At 43.8% G+C, this 16,501-nt stretch overlaps 1 protein-coding gene across 1 annotated transcript; it reads right to left on the reverse strand.

The window, feature by feature from the left end:
- Positions 1-8,189, reverse strand: LOC133446003 (ras-related protein Rab-1A). Its single transcript, XM_061723664.1, has 6 exons — positions 8,009-8,189; positions 2,967-3,039; positions 2,783-2,878; positions 2,609-2,704; positions 1,186-1,317; positions 1-975 (listed from the first exon to the last, which is right to left on the reverse strand). The coding sequence occupies exons 1-6, from the start codon at positions 8,020-8,022 to the stop codon at positions 778-780; spliced, it is 609 nt and encodes a 202-aa protein (XP_061579648.1). The 5' UTR covers positions 8,023-8,189; the 3' UTR covers positions 1-777.
- Between the last annotated feature and the right edge of the window lie 8,312 nt (positions 8,190-16,501).

Here is a 16,501-nt window from a genome sequence, read left to right on the forward strand (position 1 = left end):
TTATCAAACATCTCCTTCATTGTTTTAATAGTTGACATTGTGCCACAAAAATGTCGCGTCCGCAGCCACAAATCACGTGCCGAGGTTTCTAATCATTCGCTTCTCCTGCTTCTACACACTCTGCAGATCACTTCTTACATTTATGTATAAATATATACAGTTTATAGATTCTGAGTCGGGGTGGTGCGTTCACTGTCGTCGTGGGCGCGCCCACGCCTCCCGAACGCAGCGCGCCCGGGTCGCCCGGTGAACACCAGCAGCGCGCGGACAGGAATGTTAGCGAGCGGACTGCCGGGGCGCGAACGTGCTGGAGATCTGCGGCCGCGAAGGCACAAGGGGGCGGAGCACTGAGGGAGCAGGTGCCGGGTGGTGCGGCGCACGCTGCGGGTGCGAGCGGCGGGAGGCGCGGCCGGGCGAGTCGTGCTGCTCCGCGCGGCTCGGAGGCGGCGGTGGAGCGCAGCACGGGGACAGGTGGATTTTCGTTGGTTAGCTTCGCTGTTAAAAATCGTCGACATGGTTTTCCAGTACGAGTGTGGATGAAAGAGGCCCGCCGTGTTCTGGGGGACGGTGGGGGGGCGGGGGGGGGGGGGCTTACCGTCCTATTGCTGACTGATAAAGGGTCGGGCTCTGGTTCTGGTGTGTGTGGGAGCGGGCCGCTCAGAGCCTCCCTCTTCTTTCCTGTGGAGCGTCATGGGAACGTTGGGACTGGTCGTGGGCTCGGGGGGAGGAGATGGGTGGGTGGGGGCGGGGCGATCAGGTGGTGGCTCTTCTGGGCTCTCAGCAGCAGCCTCCGGAGGAAGTGTTAACCGGCTTGCTCTGGATCTTGACGTTGGACTTCTCGGCGGCGCCGGCCGTGGCCCCGGGGCCCATCCGCTTCTTGATCTCGGCCGCCATGGTCATGAAGGCCTGCTCCACGTTGGTGGCGCTCTTAGCGCTGGTCTCCAGGAACGGGATGCCCAGGTTGTCAGCAAACTCCTGCAGGAGGAGGAGGACGCCACGGTTACAGTCAACAGACTAAAGGACGGTCGCACTTTTCATTCACGAAGGCAAATCAAAGGGTTTTCACAAAGACACAGAGATCAACTCAATAACAACGTAGTATAAAATACCAGAGAAGAAGAAGCCCACTAACACACTCCAGTCCAGAACGCAAACCCCTCCCGTGGGGCCGTGGCCTGCACTCACCTTAGCCGTAGTGTAGTCCACCACCTTCTTCGTTGTGAGGTCACACTTGTTGCCTACGAGCAGCTTGTTGACGTTCTCGCTGGCGTAGCGGTCGATCTCCTGCAGCCACTGTTTCACGTTGTTGAAGGACTCCTGAGGAGGCAGAGCGACAAACGGGAGGTGATGTGATGATGGAAGAAAGATCTCAGTCTGGATGGATCTAGAATCGTTATTAAGTTGACGGTCCACAGTCATGCAACGACGTCCCAGCAGCCTCTGAGCGACGAGGGTTGGGTTTGCCGTAACCTCATGAAGGTTCAGGTTCTGCTGGGTTTCTAAACCCGTCTGTTCTTGAAGAACTGGGATTAGATTATTTAACCTGGACTGAGCTTTGGCCACTACATGATCTGATAGCTGGGATTACAGAAGCAAAGAGAATTATGTGATTTATAATAAATCTATTTGTAAATAAATAAATATGGGTCTATGAGGTGGACAGAAGATAGAAGGACTTACATCTTGTACCCAGGGCTTAAAGTAATAAAAAATCCTGAGCCTTTTTCCGGGAGCGGGGGCACATGCGCTGGCAATTTGGCAAGCAACAAAAACAACATCATTTGAATATTATTTTCCTTCTCACTATGGATGCTTTTGATATCAAGTTTCGCTAGTTGTCATAGTGTTTGACGGGGTATAAGACGACGTACAAATAAAATATAAAAAAGAAAAAAAGAAAAGAAAATAAATAAAAAATTAATATTTTAAATTAAAAGGTCATAATGTTATAAGGGCAGGTGAAACTCAGGCAATCTAATTAATTGGTGGAATTATTGATTAGCAACCATTTAATTCAGTAAAGGAGATATATATATATGTATATATATATATATATATATATATATATATATATATATATATATATATATATCATTTCCACTATTTATTTTTTTTTAAATTTGCAAATCACTAGCAGCTCTATGAGCGGCATCTCCTTCGTGGCGAGGTAAGACTTTTTTCCCGCTACTGGCGTACAGTAGTTTTTAGAGCAGAGCTGCAAAAGCACCTGGCTCTCTTCTGGCACCAGCTACCGAAACACCTGCCGTCTCCGCCCACTTCTTCCATCCATGCCCAGCGCCAGTTAATGTTCAGTCCTTTATTGGCCAAATCTTCCTCTCCAGACTTGATGAATTTTTTCTCCACCTTGAAGTCGGTGATATACAAGTGTTCGAGTTCCTGTGTGGTTTTTTTTTTTTTTTTTTTTTTTTTTTTTTTTTTTTAAAAGCAGTCAAACTGCACGCAGAGAAAAAAAAAAAACTCCATATGCCGGAGATCCGGCACGGTGCCAGAATACTTTAAGCCCTGTGTACCTTGTTGAGGTTTTACAATATTTTCAAATGAGAATGAATAACTTCCTCCGTAAGAAGACGTCTGCGTCTGGACTCACCTGGTCCGTGACATCATAAACCACGATGATGCCGTGTGCTCCTCTGTAGTAGCTGGACGTGATGGTCCGGAACCTCTCCTGCCCGGCTGTGTCCCACTGAGGAGGCAAAGCAGAGCCGGTCAGCCCCGACAGCCCCCCCACTCCCACACCCTCTTTTCAGCCCCCGCTCCTTACAATCTGCAGTTTTATGGTCTTTCCGTCCAGCTCGATGGTCCTGATCTTGAAGTCCACGCCGATGGTGCTGATGTAGCTCTCTGTGTACGTGTCATCCTGAGGTGAAACACACAAACAGCTGGGTGTGGCGCCTGCAGGATATCAGCCGCGGTGACAGGTGAGACGTTACGCAACAAAGACTTACTGCGAACCGGAGGAGGAGACAGGACTTTCCGACTCCAGAGTCACCGATCAGGAGCAGTTTGAATAAGTAGTCACTGCACAGACACCAAACACAAGGTTGTAAACTGTCTTTAAATGAACCTTTGTCTAGATTTGTCTTTTATGATGATAAAAAGAAGAAACTGCTCTGATGTCTGTGTTCAGTTCCCTCAGACTCAGATTTCTACTAGTCCTGGTTCCAGTTCTACTAGTCCTGGTTCCAGATAATTCAGTTGTGACACTTGAATTGAGGATGATTGAACAGAATTAATGTAAAGTAACATTACTTACTATTGTAGATTAACACAAACCAAGTCAGCTAACTAAAACCCCTGATTGGCAGAAGGTGGGTGTGTCCAAGCTGGCCATAAAGAAAAAGAGCCTTCAAATAAACTCCTTTGTCGCTACATAAATCCTGTTATTCAGCCTGGATCTTCCTCCCGCATCATCTAGCACTGCGACCAGACAGACAGCGGGCCGTCATGTTACATAGTACCACTAGCTAACGCCTCCTGAGTCGTGTTCCCTCCCCTCAACCAGCGAGACAATAACATGGCTCACGTTTACACTAAGGAGATCTTCATCCAGGGAAGCTAGTGGGGGCTGATCTAGAAACACCCCATGGCCAACATGCATGACACTGAACAGGTAACTCGTATGGGGGTTTAAAACAAAGAAGGCTTCCTCTCCAGAGATGAATACTTGATACAAAAGTTTATACATCCCCTGCTGGTCCTTACTGACTTTAAAGTCCATCACAGCAGTTGTTGGCTGTTCAAGAAAGTAACCCAAAGAAAGAACAAATACACAGATCCGGGTACCCAAACTGCCTCCAGATGTCCATGTAATGAACAGATAACCAGGGGTTTGGGTCCAGGTCTCATGTGCTCCCAAATCCAACTTGGATTGACCTCTCAGGGCCACACATAAATAAATATACACATAATTTTGGTCCAGTAACAATGCACGTGTTGGGAATTGGACACAACTAAACCAATGAGGGAAAGAAGGAACAGAACGAGACCTGAGGTCTACTATTAGAGGGCAACGCGTGTAAACAACTGCTAGAGACCAAAACAGAACAAAGAACAGGATGACAGCGAGAACAGAATCTGTGTAATAATCATTTATTCTAACCCAGTTCTGTCGTCTCTGTGTCAACAGTAACGGTAATTTTTCACATATCCTGTTCTGAATCAAAACTCCTGCAGCTCACATGGTGTGGGCGGTGCCTGGGACCTGGGACAGTCCAGAATGTTCCATTAAAGCTAGAAATACACTTATTAATTCCAATACTGAAACTCTAGTTTATATGATAATGCTTCATAATTTCTAGTTCATATAAAAACACACAAATGAAACTGTATTTTTCGGCCACACGTCCAGTCCTCAACAGTCCCTCGGGGTCAGACTCAGAATCAAGGATTGTTCTGCTTTTTCCTGCAGGTTCCTCTTTAAAACCATCGTTCATGCAGAGGAACGTTCCTCTGGTCCCTCTTTGCTGCTTTCATTTGCTGTTTGTGCACGAGCCGACTTTCCTGGACCATCTTCTTTACGCCTGAGAAGCACATGAACGACTTCTTTGTTTTTCTTCATTTTCATTGATTCTGAAGCGTTGAGGCCTAACCCTAAGAGAACATAGCCTGGTCTGTCTGATCACACACCAAATTGTTGTTAAGAGTGACTGAGACTCTCCACTTTTAATAATATTTTTCTTTTGTCTCCGTCTGCAAACATCTTTCTCCTCCAGCTAGTAATTGCACATTATTTTTAATAAAGAGACAGAAAATGAAGAATCTTAACAGTGTTTTCTTTACGTTTATTACCCATTAGAAGTGGTGTGTTACTATGTTTCCCTAGTAACCCATTGCCTCTCATGTAAAATGTCTGGGTCAAACTAACAGACTTGATGGAATTTAAAGTGTTGAATGTCAGAAGTTACTCAGTGTTTTCTTAATCTTATACCAGCGTGACGAGCCACAACCAGTCACTTCATGACAGTTCTCTCTCTCACGAAACAGTGGTTCTCCCTCCATTCATGCAGTTCCCACTGGTACAGAACATACCGAACCAATCGCAACAGGGCCGGGAAGGGTTTTATGTGATGACTCACACAGCAGAGTCACTATTCAAAGCAGCCGGGATGCTGCAGAATCACTAATAACACCTTGGATCAACAGGTTTATACTGTAAAACCAACAACAGTCATTCACCAGACTGGTTGTAGCTCCGCCTATGTCATGTTTCCTTTCTCTGACTGGCTGGATGTCTGTCCGGTAACATCTAGAGGACCGCCTCCTGGAAACCAAAGCTGTATCCAGAGAAACCAGACTGGTTTTTGCTGTTTAAGACTTGAAGGATGGCTTACCAGACCACCATGAACTCAACTGATGGTTCAGTAAAAGTACCTCCATCTACAAAATAAAACTAACTCATGTCATGGCCGCTATATTCCAACCCTGATATACATGTATCAGAGTTTTTTTTTCTTCTTTATGTGTTATTGCATTAAAACAGTTTACAAAACCAGATGATACTAAAACACACCAGCTGCAGGACCAAAATCCTTTTTTACCTGCCTCTTACAAATCTAACATTTGCTTCAACAAAGACACCCAAGATACTACGAATCAATTCTCAATTCCAAGTAATGTTTTGGACGTGAGATTGTTGTCACTCCCACTAAAACTCTACAAGTGCAACACAACGTTGTATTTTATTAAAAAGAAAGATTGTTTTAAAAAGGCCCGTCTCCCTTCCTTTGGTTTATTTACAAACCATCTTTAATAAACAGAAGTCTGCTTTTAAAAGTTGTCTATTAGCTGATAAAAGAATCAACCACTATTACTCGTCAGTTGTGTGAATACCGCGCAAAGTTATGGATAAGCCCTGAATACAGGCATTGTGACGTAGAATTGTCAAATTGGTTTGATTCACCGCACGAATCGGCACAGATTACTGTCTAATACTGTATTTGACCCAGTCTTTGTGCGTTTTGACCGTATAGAAATGTAATTCTTGCCATTTTAAGAATGTGATGTGTACCTGCGGTACTCTACTGCCATTACTTTTTAACAACTATTTTTAACAACAATTATTTTACCTCTTTTCTTATCATTTTATTTGTTATTTATGTTTTAATTGTGTCTTGCCGCTTTTAATGTTGATGTAAAGCACTTTGAATTACCTTGTGTTGAATTGTGCTATATAAATAAACTTGTCTTGCCTTACTAAAACAACCCATTTCCATAAACTTTCACACAGACATGGAAACGTATAGGACTGACCGACTTATGGAAATGACCATATTTCACACAATACTTGCTCTGAGCAGCAAGAAGTCTGCGTGACATCATTGTACTCATTTTCCCATTTCTTGGGGGTGGGAGTGATAATGCTGACCAGCAGCAGGGAGCGGATCCCGACTGCGTGACTGAGGGACTTCAGTCCCAGTCACGGCTGTTACCAAACAACTTCCTGTTTGTGAAGATCCTCACGGCTCGGCCCGGTTCGTGTAACCAGATAGAGCTGCAGTCTGTCCGCAGAACCGAGTCCGTGGGACAGGACTCCGAGGAACGGAACCGTCAGAGTAACTACTAGGGTTGCCACCTTTCAGAAATAGAAATAAGGGACGCCCCCGATTTCAGCAGCGCAGACGCCAAATAAAGAGACATCCCCAAAACTTCTAAACTGCATAGAAATGTTTTTATTTTATATGAAAAAACAAAATGCTTTGATTTAAAGTTTAAAGTGCCTTAATAGCATTGAACTTGCACGACTGTACAGACAGCCAACCATACTAGGAACTGAAATGCCATGTATGTCTACATCAGCCCAGATGTTCTGTATGCAAGTAAATATAAATATAACTACAGGTGAAGGTCGGAAAATTTGAATATGGTTTAAAAGTACATTTATTTCAATAATTCAACTTAAAAGGTGAAACTAATATATTACCTAGTCTCATTACATGCAAAGCAAGATATATATTAAGCCTTTATTTGTTATCATTTTGATGATTGAATTTATTGATTTCATCAAATATTTTTAATTTCTTTGAGATTTTTTTATTTGGGGTTTTCATAAACTGTGAGCCATAATCACCAAAATTATAACAAATAAAGGCTTGAAATATCTCACTTTGCATGTAGTGGGAAATAATATATTTGTTTCACCTTTAGTTGAATTTACTGAAACGAATGAAGTTTTGCAATATATTCTAATTTTCCGACCTTCACCTGTATATTATGACATCAATAAATAACAGAGCGAACCAACACATATTGCTGTCTTTAATATATCCTGCCCTTTATTTAGTTCATTATTGTTAGTTCGTTGTTCATGTGTGTGACGGACGTGTATGGGACAATTGTGAAATACAGAATAAACTGCGGAACGCAACTTTTAATTCCCAATTACGTAACAATTCCGTATTTCAAGGGACGGGTGGCAAACCCTGCGTCAGAGTAACGACGCCGTCAGAGTAACGACCATCCGTCAGAGTAACGACGCCGTCAGTAACGGAGATAGTAAAGGCTTCATAATAGCCCCACCGTCATATTTCCTAAATAAACCTGTAACTAACAGCGTCTGCGAGCCGCGGATGTAACGCCGCAGAGAGAGTAACGCCAGCTGCAGAGTAACGCAGCTCCTCCCGGCTAGCCTGCTGCTGCTAGAGGCTGATTTATGGTTCCGCGTTAAATCGACGCAGAACCTACGGCGTAGGGTACGCGGAACGGTGCGCGTCGCCGCGTACCCTACGCCGTAGGTTACGCCGTATGGCTCTGCGTCGATTTAACGCGGAACCATAATTCAGGCTTTACACTTGGTGACAGGAGGCGCATCGTCCTCACACGTCTCTGTAACTACGGACCAGAGGTGGCTGGAGGCCCGGGGGAGGACCAGGAGGCCCGGGGGGACCGGCTGAGGCGGGTGTCGGTGCCCCGGTCCGCCGCTAGCCCCTAGCTAGCCCCGCTAGCTCCAGCTGGAGTGACAGCTCACCCGGACCCCAAACCCCGCACTTACTATTCAGGATTCATCGTTGACCACCGTATGTAACCTGTCGGCGCTGGGAGTGCGGCTGGAGTTCGGGGGAGATGGGTCTTCGGCTGGCCTCGTAGTCACGAAAACACGGTTTTTTCTCTCGTCAACAACTGGCTAAACTGTCGCAGCTACGCTGTAATCGAATCAAATATGGCTGTCTGACGACGACCTACCCGGAAATGCCAGGCCGCGAGAATCATGGGTAATGTAGTTTTACAGCGATGGGCGTTTACCCAGGACCAGATCACGTCTGAGCCTGAGCACACAGGCTTTGTTTGACGACGTTGATAGCGGTGTGTAGAGGTAGAGCAGGTCTTACGACTAAAAGAATACAATATTTTCTCAAGATAATTCTGCCATTATTCTTAAGGCAAGGCAAGTTTATTTATATAGCACAATTCAACACAAGGTCATTCAAAGTGCTTTACATCAACATTAAAAGCGGCAAGACACACTTAAAACATAAATAACAAATAAAATGAAATAAAATGATAAGAAAAGAGGTAAAATAATAGAAAGCATAAGTTGTTAAAAAGTAAGGGCAGTAGAGTACAGCAGGTACACATTTAATTCTTAAAATGGCAAGAATTACATTTCTATACGGTCAAATCGTACAAAGACCGGGTCAAATACAGTATTACAAAAGTAATCTGTAAAAAATTCAAACGATGAATTTAAAATTTAAAATTTAGTTTACCTTTATTGTCCAACATGTAAAAATATGTATTCATTCTAAACTATGGTGTAAAGGCGTGTCATTGTTCCAATGCCAAGAGGGAAATACATCAATTGTATAAATTTTGCTGATGAAATCAAGTATCTGATCTGGAACTCCAGAGTTTCTTTTATTTAAATCACATTACAACATACATTTTAAAACAGCAGAAACTAAGTCAAAATATTTCCCATTTAAAACCATCCATCCATCCATCCATCCATCCATCCATCCATCCATCCATCCATCCACTAACTTTCATTTATCTAAGGTTGGGTCGGGGTGCAGCAATCTGAACAAAGAGGCCCATACCTCCCTCTCCCCACCCACATTTTGAGGTTTAAGTGTTCAAACTTGGGACATTCAAAAATCCCCTGGAATAGATCATAAGTCTGATATCACATTAAGGATTCATTTGAAACACTGTAGATGGTTAACTTAAAAACATTATTCAATTCATGTCAGGATTTCAGTTTCTGCAAAGAGTAATTGAAGAGGTTGATGGGTGTAAGTAGGAAGGATCTCCTGTAGAAGTCTGAAGGACCTCTAGTGATACAGGCGTCTCCAACCCTGGTCCTGGAGAGAACTATCCAGCATGTTTTAGGTGTCTCCCTGCATGAACACACCTGATTCCAATCAATGGTCGTTATTAACTTGTCATCAAGGTCTGGACAGTTCTGTTGCTGACACAGCTCCTTGTATCGTGCTGAAGCAGGGAGAGATCTAAAACATGCTGGATAGGTGCTCTCCAGGACCAGGGTTGGAGACCCTTGGATTAGAAGAACCTCCTGTAGTGGTTTGAAGGATCTCCTGTAGCAGCACCACCACAACCACCACCCGGTACCTGGAAAAAGACTAGTTCAGAAGCAAATAAAAAGCAGATAGAAACAGCTAAAACCAGAGTAAATATCAGCAGTGCTGTCCCCTGTTGGAGACAGCTCCTGGACAGCAAAAACATGATGTTGGATGTGAAACCTGTAGCATTTCTTCTGCATTGGTAAGTAAACCGCCGCTGATTTTGCCAAAGAAGTGATGGCAAGAAAAGAGAAGTGTAACTGAGAAAAATAATTGTTCTCAGAGTTGACATTTCTTGGTTAGGCTAGGTTAGGGCTAGGATTCAGTGTCTTGATTCTCTTTTGGGTTTTGATTTTGATCCATTTGGTGATGAGGAGGAGGAGGAGGGGGAGGAGGAGGAGGAGGAGGAGGGGGAGGAGCAGATGTGCATTTTCTAGTTTGTCATGTGAGGCTAGACCAGCTCACTTTGCCACAATTGGATTAGAGTGTGAAGGATGAATTTAATTTCTGGCTTCAGATTACACACTGCTCTTTAACAGACTTGACAAACTGATGACGACAATCCATTAATTTAAATCAGGAGTGCATTATATATTAAAATGTATATATATACTTTAGGTTTTTACCAAACTTGGTATTAATCAAACTTGGTACCATTAATGCAATTTGCCTACCTCATAAACATCCTACCTGCTTTTTTTGCATTCTTTTTCTTTCTTTCCTGTACTGCACTACTTTCTATTTTTCATTCCAATGTATTGTTTATGAAGGAGACCTCTCTGTCTTTGCTATCTGCCTTGAGGAAGGCCTACATGGCAGAAACATGTTGGCATTTTAACTTTTTCTAGGCATTTTAACTTTTTCTAAGCCATGATTTAATAAAGGCCTTTTAATTTTTCTAACTTCTTGAGTGCCTCGGTTTTTCCAAATTGTTTTTGAATCTTTTGGATCCCCATGCCGAAGAGCACCTGAAGTATACTTTTCTTACACCCAGCAGCACTCCATGCGTTTGTAGTTGCCTTAATGTATTGTTTATATTTTGTAATTATACATTTTTTACTTTTTTTACCCTTTCCCTGCATGTGTGAGTTGAGTGTACTGCTGCTGCACAAAGTGAATTTCCCCATTAAAGGAGAAATAAAGGACAATCTTATCTTATTAATTAACCATTAATATATATGCAGACAAAAAAAAAATCAGGAGTGTTGAGGCAAGGAAACATCTAAACATGCAGGACAGCGGCCCTCCAAGACTGGAGGGCAGCACTTGCGATACAGAGGCCGTCCTCTAGTTAGTCCTGGTTAACAACCGTCAACCACGGCACGACAGCTGCTTTTCTAAGCTTCTCCTCCAAACCCTTTCAGATCATCCCAAAACCCTCCAGACCAACCCAAAATTCAGTAAACTAACCCAGAATCCTTCCAGACCAGCTCAGAATAACCCAGAACTGGTCTCAGTGGTCTCTTACAGTTCACAGCACAAGAGGACATATTATCTCTAAATATCTCTTTGATAAGCGTCAGCTTCTCCCGTACCCTTTTCGTCATGTGCTGAGTATACAATGTATAATGTTCTGGAGATGAAATGTGTCTATATAAACATGCCGAAATAAACGAAAAATAAATAAATAAAAATGACAATGATCTGTTAAGTCTTTATTCACAGCTCAGGAGACAAGATGGTGCTAACCAGCTAAAGTCCTGACAGCTAACCAGGAACTACATCCAGCTGTCAGTCAAGAGACCCCTCCCATGATTATGTATCACCTTGGTTTTATATCTTTTTACCTGAGGTGATACTTGCAGTCCAGTTTTACAGCAGTTTATTTGGAGCAGGACAAAAAGAAAATAAAGAACATCTGGAAAATCTGCAGCTTTGTTCATGAAGGACATTTTTATCACTGACCAGTTTTTCTGCAAGGTCCGTGTAAAAGTTCCAGGTTTTGCACGCTGCACCACTAGGGTCCGGCCCTGCAGATCCTCTACTGGTCTGGACCCAGACCTGCAGTTCCTCCTCTGACCACTAGGGTCTGGATCCAGACCTGCAGTTCCTCCTCTGACCACTAGGGTCTGGATCCAGACCTGCAGTTCCTCCTCTGACCACTAGGGTCTGGATCCAGCGTGCAGTTACTTTAGCACAGTTTTTAAGGTTTTCATGCTGACAGGTTTCACCTGCTGTGCTCAAGTTGTGTGGACGTAGCAGCGCCGTGCTGGTAGAGACTTTTCCTCCCACAGACTCTGTTTTGCTTTTAGGCGTGTGACTTTGTTCACAGCCACTTCCACATTACCAGCAGGGTTTGGAATGCGTCCTTGATAAGTTTTACTTTTGTTTCCTTTAGCTGCTTCTTTAAACCTTCCTACAGTTGGTGGGGACTGCAGAGACTCGGCCCATCCACAAAAGCAGTGCCAGTGGTGGTGGGTTGGACTGGTCCTGTGTTTGTGGACTGGTCCCTGGACTGGTTTCTCCCTCAGGGTTTGCAGAGGCTGGCTGGGAGAGGCCAGTTCTGGAGTTTTGCAGATCCTCTACTGACCACTAGGGTCCGGACCTGCAGATCCTCTACTGACCACTAGGGTCCGGACCTGCAGATCCTCTACTGACCACTAGGATCCAGACCTGCAGGTCCTCCTCGGACCACTGGGGTCTGAATCCACTAACCTCCAGGTTAGAATGTCCAACTTTACAGCAGAAATAAACATCTTTGGCTGTGAATAAAGATCTAACCGATCACTTGCAACTAGGGGTGTAACGATACACTAATCTCACGATACGGTACGATACACGATACTGAGGTCACGATAACGATACGATATTATAGCAGTATTTTTTTTAACAACCATGAATGAAGAACATATGACTGGAAAAAATTGTCTTTTATTTGAAAGACACAAAATACAAAACAATTCTGTACGTTTGCCCTATTGTTACAGTTTGTAATGCTTTATAACTGTTTAAGTTTTAAAGAGAAAGCCAGGCCAACCATTTTCCACAAACTGAACTAAAAGTAAATGTCAGGTTTGCATTATGCATCTTCAGTTTCATACAATAAAAATATTTTGCCACAAACTGAATAGTTTCTCTCATGTATGACTTGACTTTTTTCTTTTCCAGAAATTTAACAACTAAAATTAAATAAATAAATAAAAGTAAATAAATACATACAATTTTACATTATAAAAAAGATTGATTCATGCTCACCTTATAAGTGTGAGAGGAGATTTATTTTTGTTAAGAAGGTTATTTTGGTAATTCAGGGTTCATTATTTTATAAATATATTCTTTATATTCTGATGTAAATCAGGGACTATAATTACACTAGTCAGTTTATCTGTAGTGATTAGTCTGTTTTAGATTGGGCGGAGTGATACAGCACTAGTGTTGATGTTCTAAAATCCTACACTGTTGAGGGACATTAAAGTACTCTCGATCTCAGCAGAAGTTGTCCCCGTGTTTATCCTACTCACGACCCCAAAAAAGGTTTCATTTAATAAGGTAAGGCTTAACTCTACACCAGACTTACATAAGTAAAAGTTCAGAGCTCAAAACGGGACCACAAAACGGGACTTGTTTCTTCTGAGCGGAGTAAGATTTTGGTCCGCGCGGTCGCGGTCGGATGCGCGTTACTATCAACACAATAGATTAATATTAATAACCCAATATCGCGATACACTTTGTCACCTCCACGACACTTATTGTGACGTTTTTGTATCGCGAAATTTCATGGCACGATATATTGTTACACCCATACTTGCAACAGATGTCCTGATGCAAACTGTTGTTTGATAGAAAAACAACAATGAATATTGAACCAACCCAGAGCCAGTCATGGCGGTCTGCTAGTACCGGTGCTGGACTGGGGTAGATGGGTCAAAGGTAAGTACTGAGCTCATCCAGCACCAGCCACTACGGGGAGCATCTTTGTTTGAAGCTGTTTTTAAACATCAGCTGGGACATGGTCAAGGACAGACGCTACGGCGTTAGCAAGGTCCTTTAGAGTGACCAAAAACTCCACGTAGAGAAAAGAGAACGTGCCTTTCTTCATATAAAGCTTGAGTATGGTTTTTCTGGTTGACCCGTAGATGATAATGTTTGATGGTTTTCTTTCCAGAGATCGAGTGTTTCTCGCTGACTTGATGTTCTCAAACTTCACTGACACACTTCCGTCACTTCCTGGGAGGAAGACTCACTTCCTCCTAAAGTGGAAGACCCTGATTCATGTTTGTTTGTGTTTGTTTAACCCCCCCCCCCCACACACATTACATATCTTCTATCCACTTTTACACCGATCATTTTATAAACAATAAAAAAATAGAGCCGAACACGTACATCCTGCACTGGGTACATATACATATTTATTTATTCTGTTTTTACATCAGTAAAAATATGACTCATGTATAAAAAAGACAAACTAATGCATTACACATTTGCTTTTTTGTCACAGTTATTATTCTGTGAGCTAAACAACAGATCACGATGAGAGGAGGCTTCAGGCACTTTCCTTTAACGGCTGAAGACAATCAGCACTGAATGAAGACACTGGGACAGACGGATGGACAGCTTTCAGATCACCTCCTTCATACAGACACATTTCACGTGGGATCCTTTGTCGCTTACAGTGGGACAGACAGAGAGCGTGGCTTGTCTTCTGCTGTCTCTTACTTCTGCTGCGTGTTGGTCTGCATGTTGTGGTTCTCACATTGACGGATTGTTTCACATCACTAACGTCTGGCAGTTTACAATATGAGCCTTAAGTTTCTATAACAAAGAAACACGTGTGGACCCTGCAGCAGCATGGACTGAACATGAAAATAAAATACTGGCTGTAGTTCTGAGAAGAAGCACTTTTGAATGAATCAATCAAGATGATCGTCTTAGGGTGGTGTCTGCAGTTGGTCGAGCATCGCTTCAAGAGAAGGTCTGTGTACAGAATCACCTCCTGCTGAGCTCCTATGCGTTACTGCCTAGTCATGACAAACCTGAACAGTGCTGCTCACAAAGAACCTGCAGTTCCTCCTCTGACCACTAGGGTCCGGATCCAGACCTGCAGTTCCTCTTCTGACCACTAGGGTCCGGATCCAGACCTGCAGTTCCTCTACAGACCACTAGGGTCCAGATCCAGACCTGCAGTTCCTCTACTGACCACTAGGGTCCAGATCCAGACCTGCAGTTCCTCTACAGACCACTAGGGTCCAGATCCAAACCTGCAGTTCCTCTACTGACCACTAGGGTCCAGATCCAGACCTGCAGTTCCTCTACTGACCACTAGGGTCCAGATCCAGACCTGCAGTTCCTCTACTGACCACTAGGGTCTGGATCCAGACCTGCAGTTCCTCTACTGACCACTAGGGTCCAGATCCAGACCTGCAGTTCCTCTACTGACCACTAGGGTCTGGATCCAGACCTGCAGTTCCTCTACTGACCACTAGGGTCCAGATCCAGACCTGCAGTTCCTCTACTGACCACTAGGGTCCAGATCCAGACCTGCAGTTCCTCTACTGACCACTAGGGTCCAGATCCAGACCTGCAGTTCCTCTACTGACCACTAGGGTCTGGATCCGGACCTCACTAAAGGCTAATGCCTGCTCGCCGTTTGAACCAGAAACAGAGATGTACATTTGTCCTGGATTGATTTAATTGGTTTTGCTCGTTGTTTCGGTATTCAATGATACAGATGAAACGCAGTAACACCACCGGGACTCATGAGGGCAGTATTGAGTCAACAGTTGAACTAAAAAAGAGGAAAACGAAGAACATCCCCAATGTGTTGCGCATGAGGTAAAGTAAAGTCAAGTCTGTTTTTACATCAGGTTTTGTTCAGTGGTCTGTTTTCGTTTACTCGGAATGAACATAAATAATCTCCTCTGCAGTCAACATTTATGTTGATATAAGTATCCTGGAGGATGTGTTGCTTAGCAACCATACAAACACAAATGATCCACAGGTAAGTGGAGTAGTGAGGGAAACTTTAGCCCCTTTTCCATCCCATCCAGGGTTCAAGTACCTTGGGGTCTATTTAACGAGTGAGGGAAGAATGGAGCAGGAGATTGACAGGCAGATCGGTGCGGTGTCTGCAGTGATGTGGACTCTGCATCGGTCTGCCGGGGTGAAGAAGGAGCTGAGCTGAAAGGTGAGGCTCTTGGTTTACCAGTCAGTCCACGTTCCCACCCTCACCTACGGTCACGAGCTGTGGGTAGTGACCGACAGAATGAGATCACGAATACAAGCGGTGGAAACTAACACAAGTGGATGGGTTTCATCTGAGACAGGAGGAGGAGTTCAGTCATCCGGGAGGCGCTCAGAGTAGAGCAGCTGCCCCTCTTCGTCGAGAGGAGCAGAGGAGGTGCCCCAGGCATCAAGTGAGGATGCACTTGGATGCCTCCCTGGTGAGGTTTTCCGGGTACGTCTCACAGGGAGGAGACCCTGTGGAAGACCCGGGACACGCTGGAGGGACTATGTCTCTTAGATCAGGGGTTCCCAACCTTTTTTGTGCCGAGGACCAGCAGAAGTATAAACAAAAAGCTCAGGGACCGGTTGACAATTTATGTCAATTTTAATAAACATTTTAGAAAAAAACTATGCATTTTAAAATGCAGGCTATCATTGTTTTACTAACTTTACAATGGTTTCAGGTGCATATATTTATCCACCAACAGGTGGCGACTCATTTTACGAAAATAACAGCCTATTTCAATTGCCAGACCGCTGTGACACTTTGCCAGCTGCTTTTTCCCCCAAAAGTTCGAGGCAGATGTCTTTTGCAGCGGGCAGTATTAGCTCCTCTCCAATTGTAAAGGGCTTTTTAGCTTTTGCAATCCGGTGAGCAACGAGATATGAAGCCCTCGTTGCAGCGACGTTAGCTGATGTTGTGGCCTTTAAAACTTGCTTCTGCAAATCTAACTCACGTTTTTTCCTTTCGAAAAAATCCACTGGTTTGTCTTTGAGAGAAGGATGTTTTGTATTTAAGTGTC

This window comes from Cololabis saira, chromosome 1 (assembly GCF_033807715.1).
Source record: "Cololabis saira isolate AMF1-May2022 chromosome 1, fColSai1.1, whole genome shotgun sequence".
Classification (NCBI taxonomy): domain Eukaryota; kingdom Metazoa; phylum Chordata; class Actinopteri; order Beloniformes; family Belonidae; genus Cololabis; species Cololabis saira.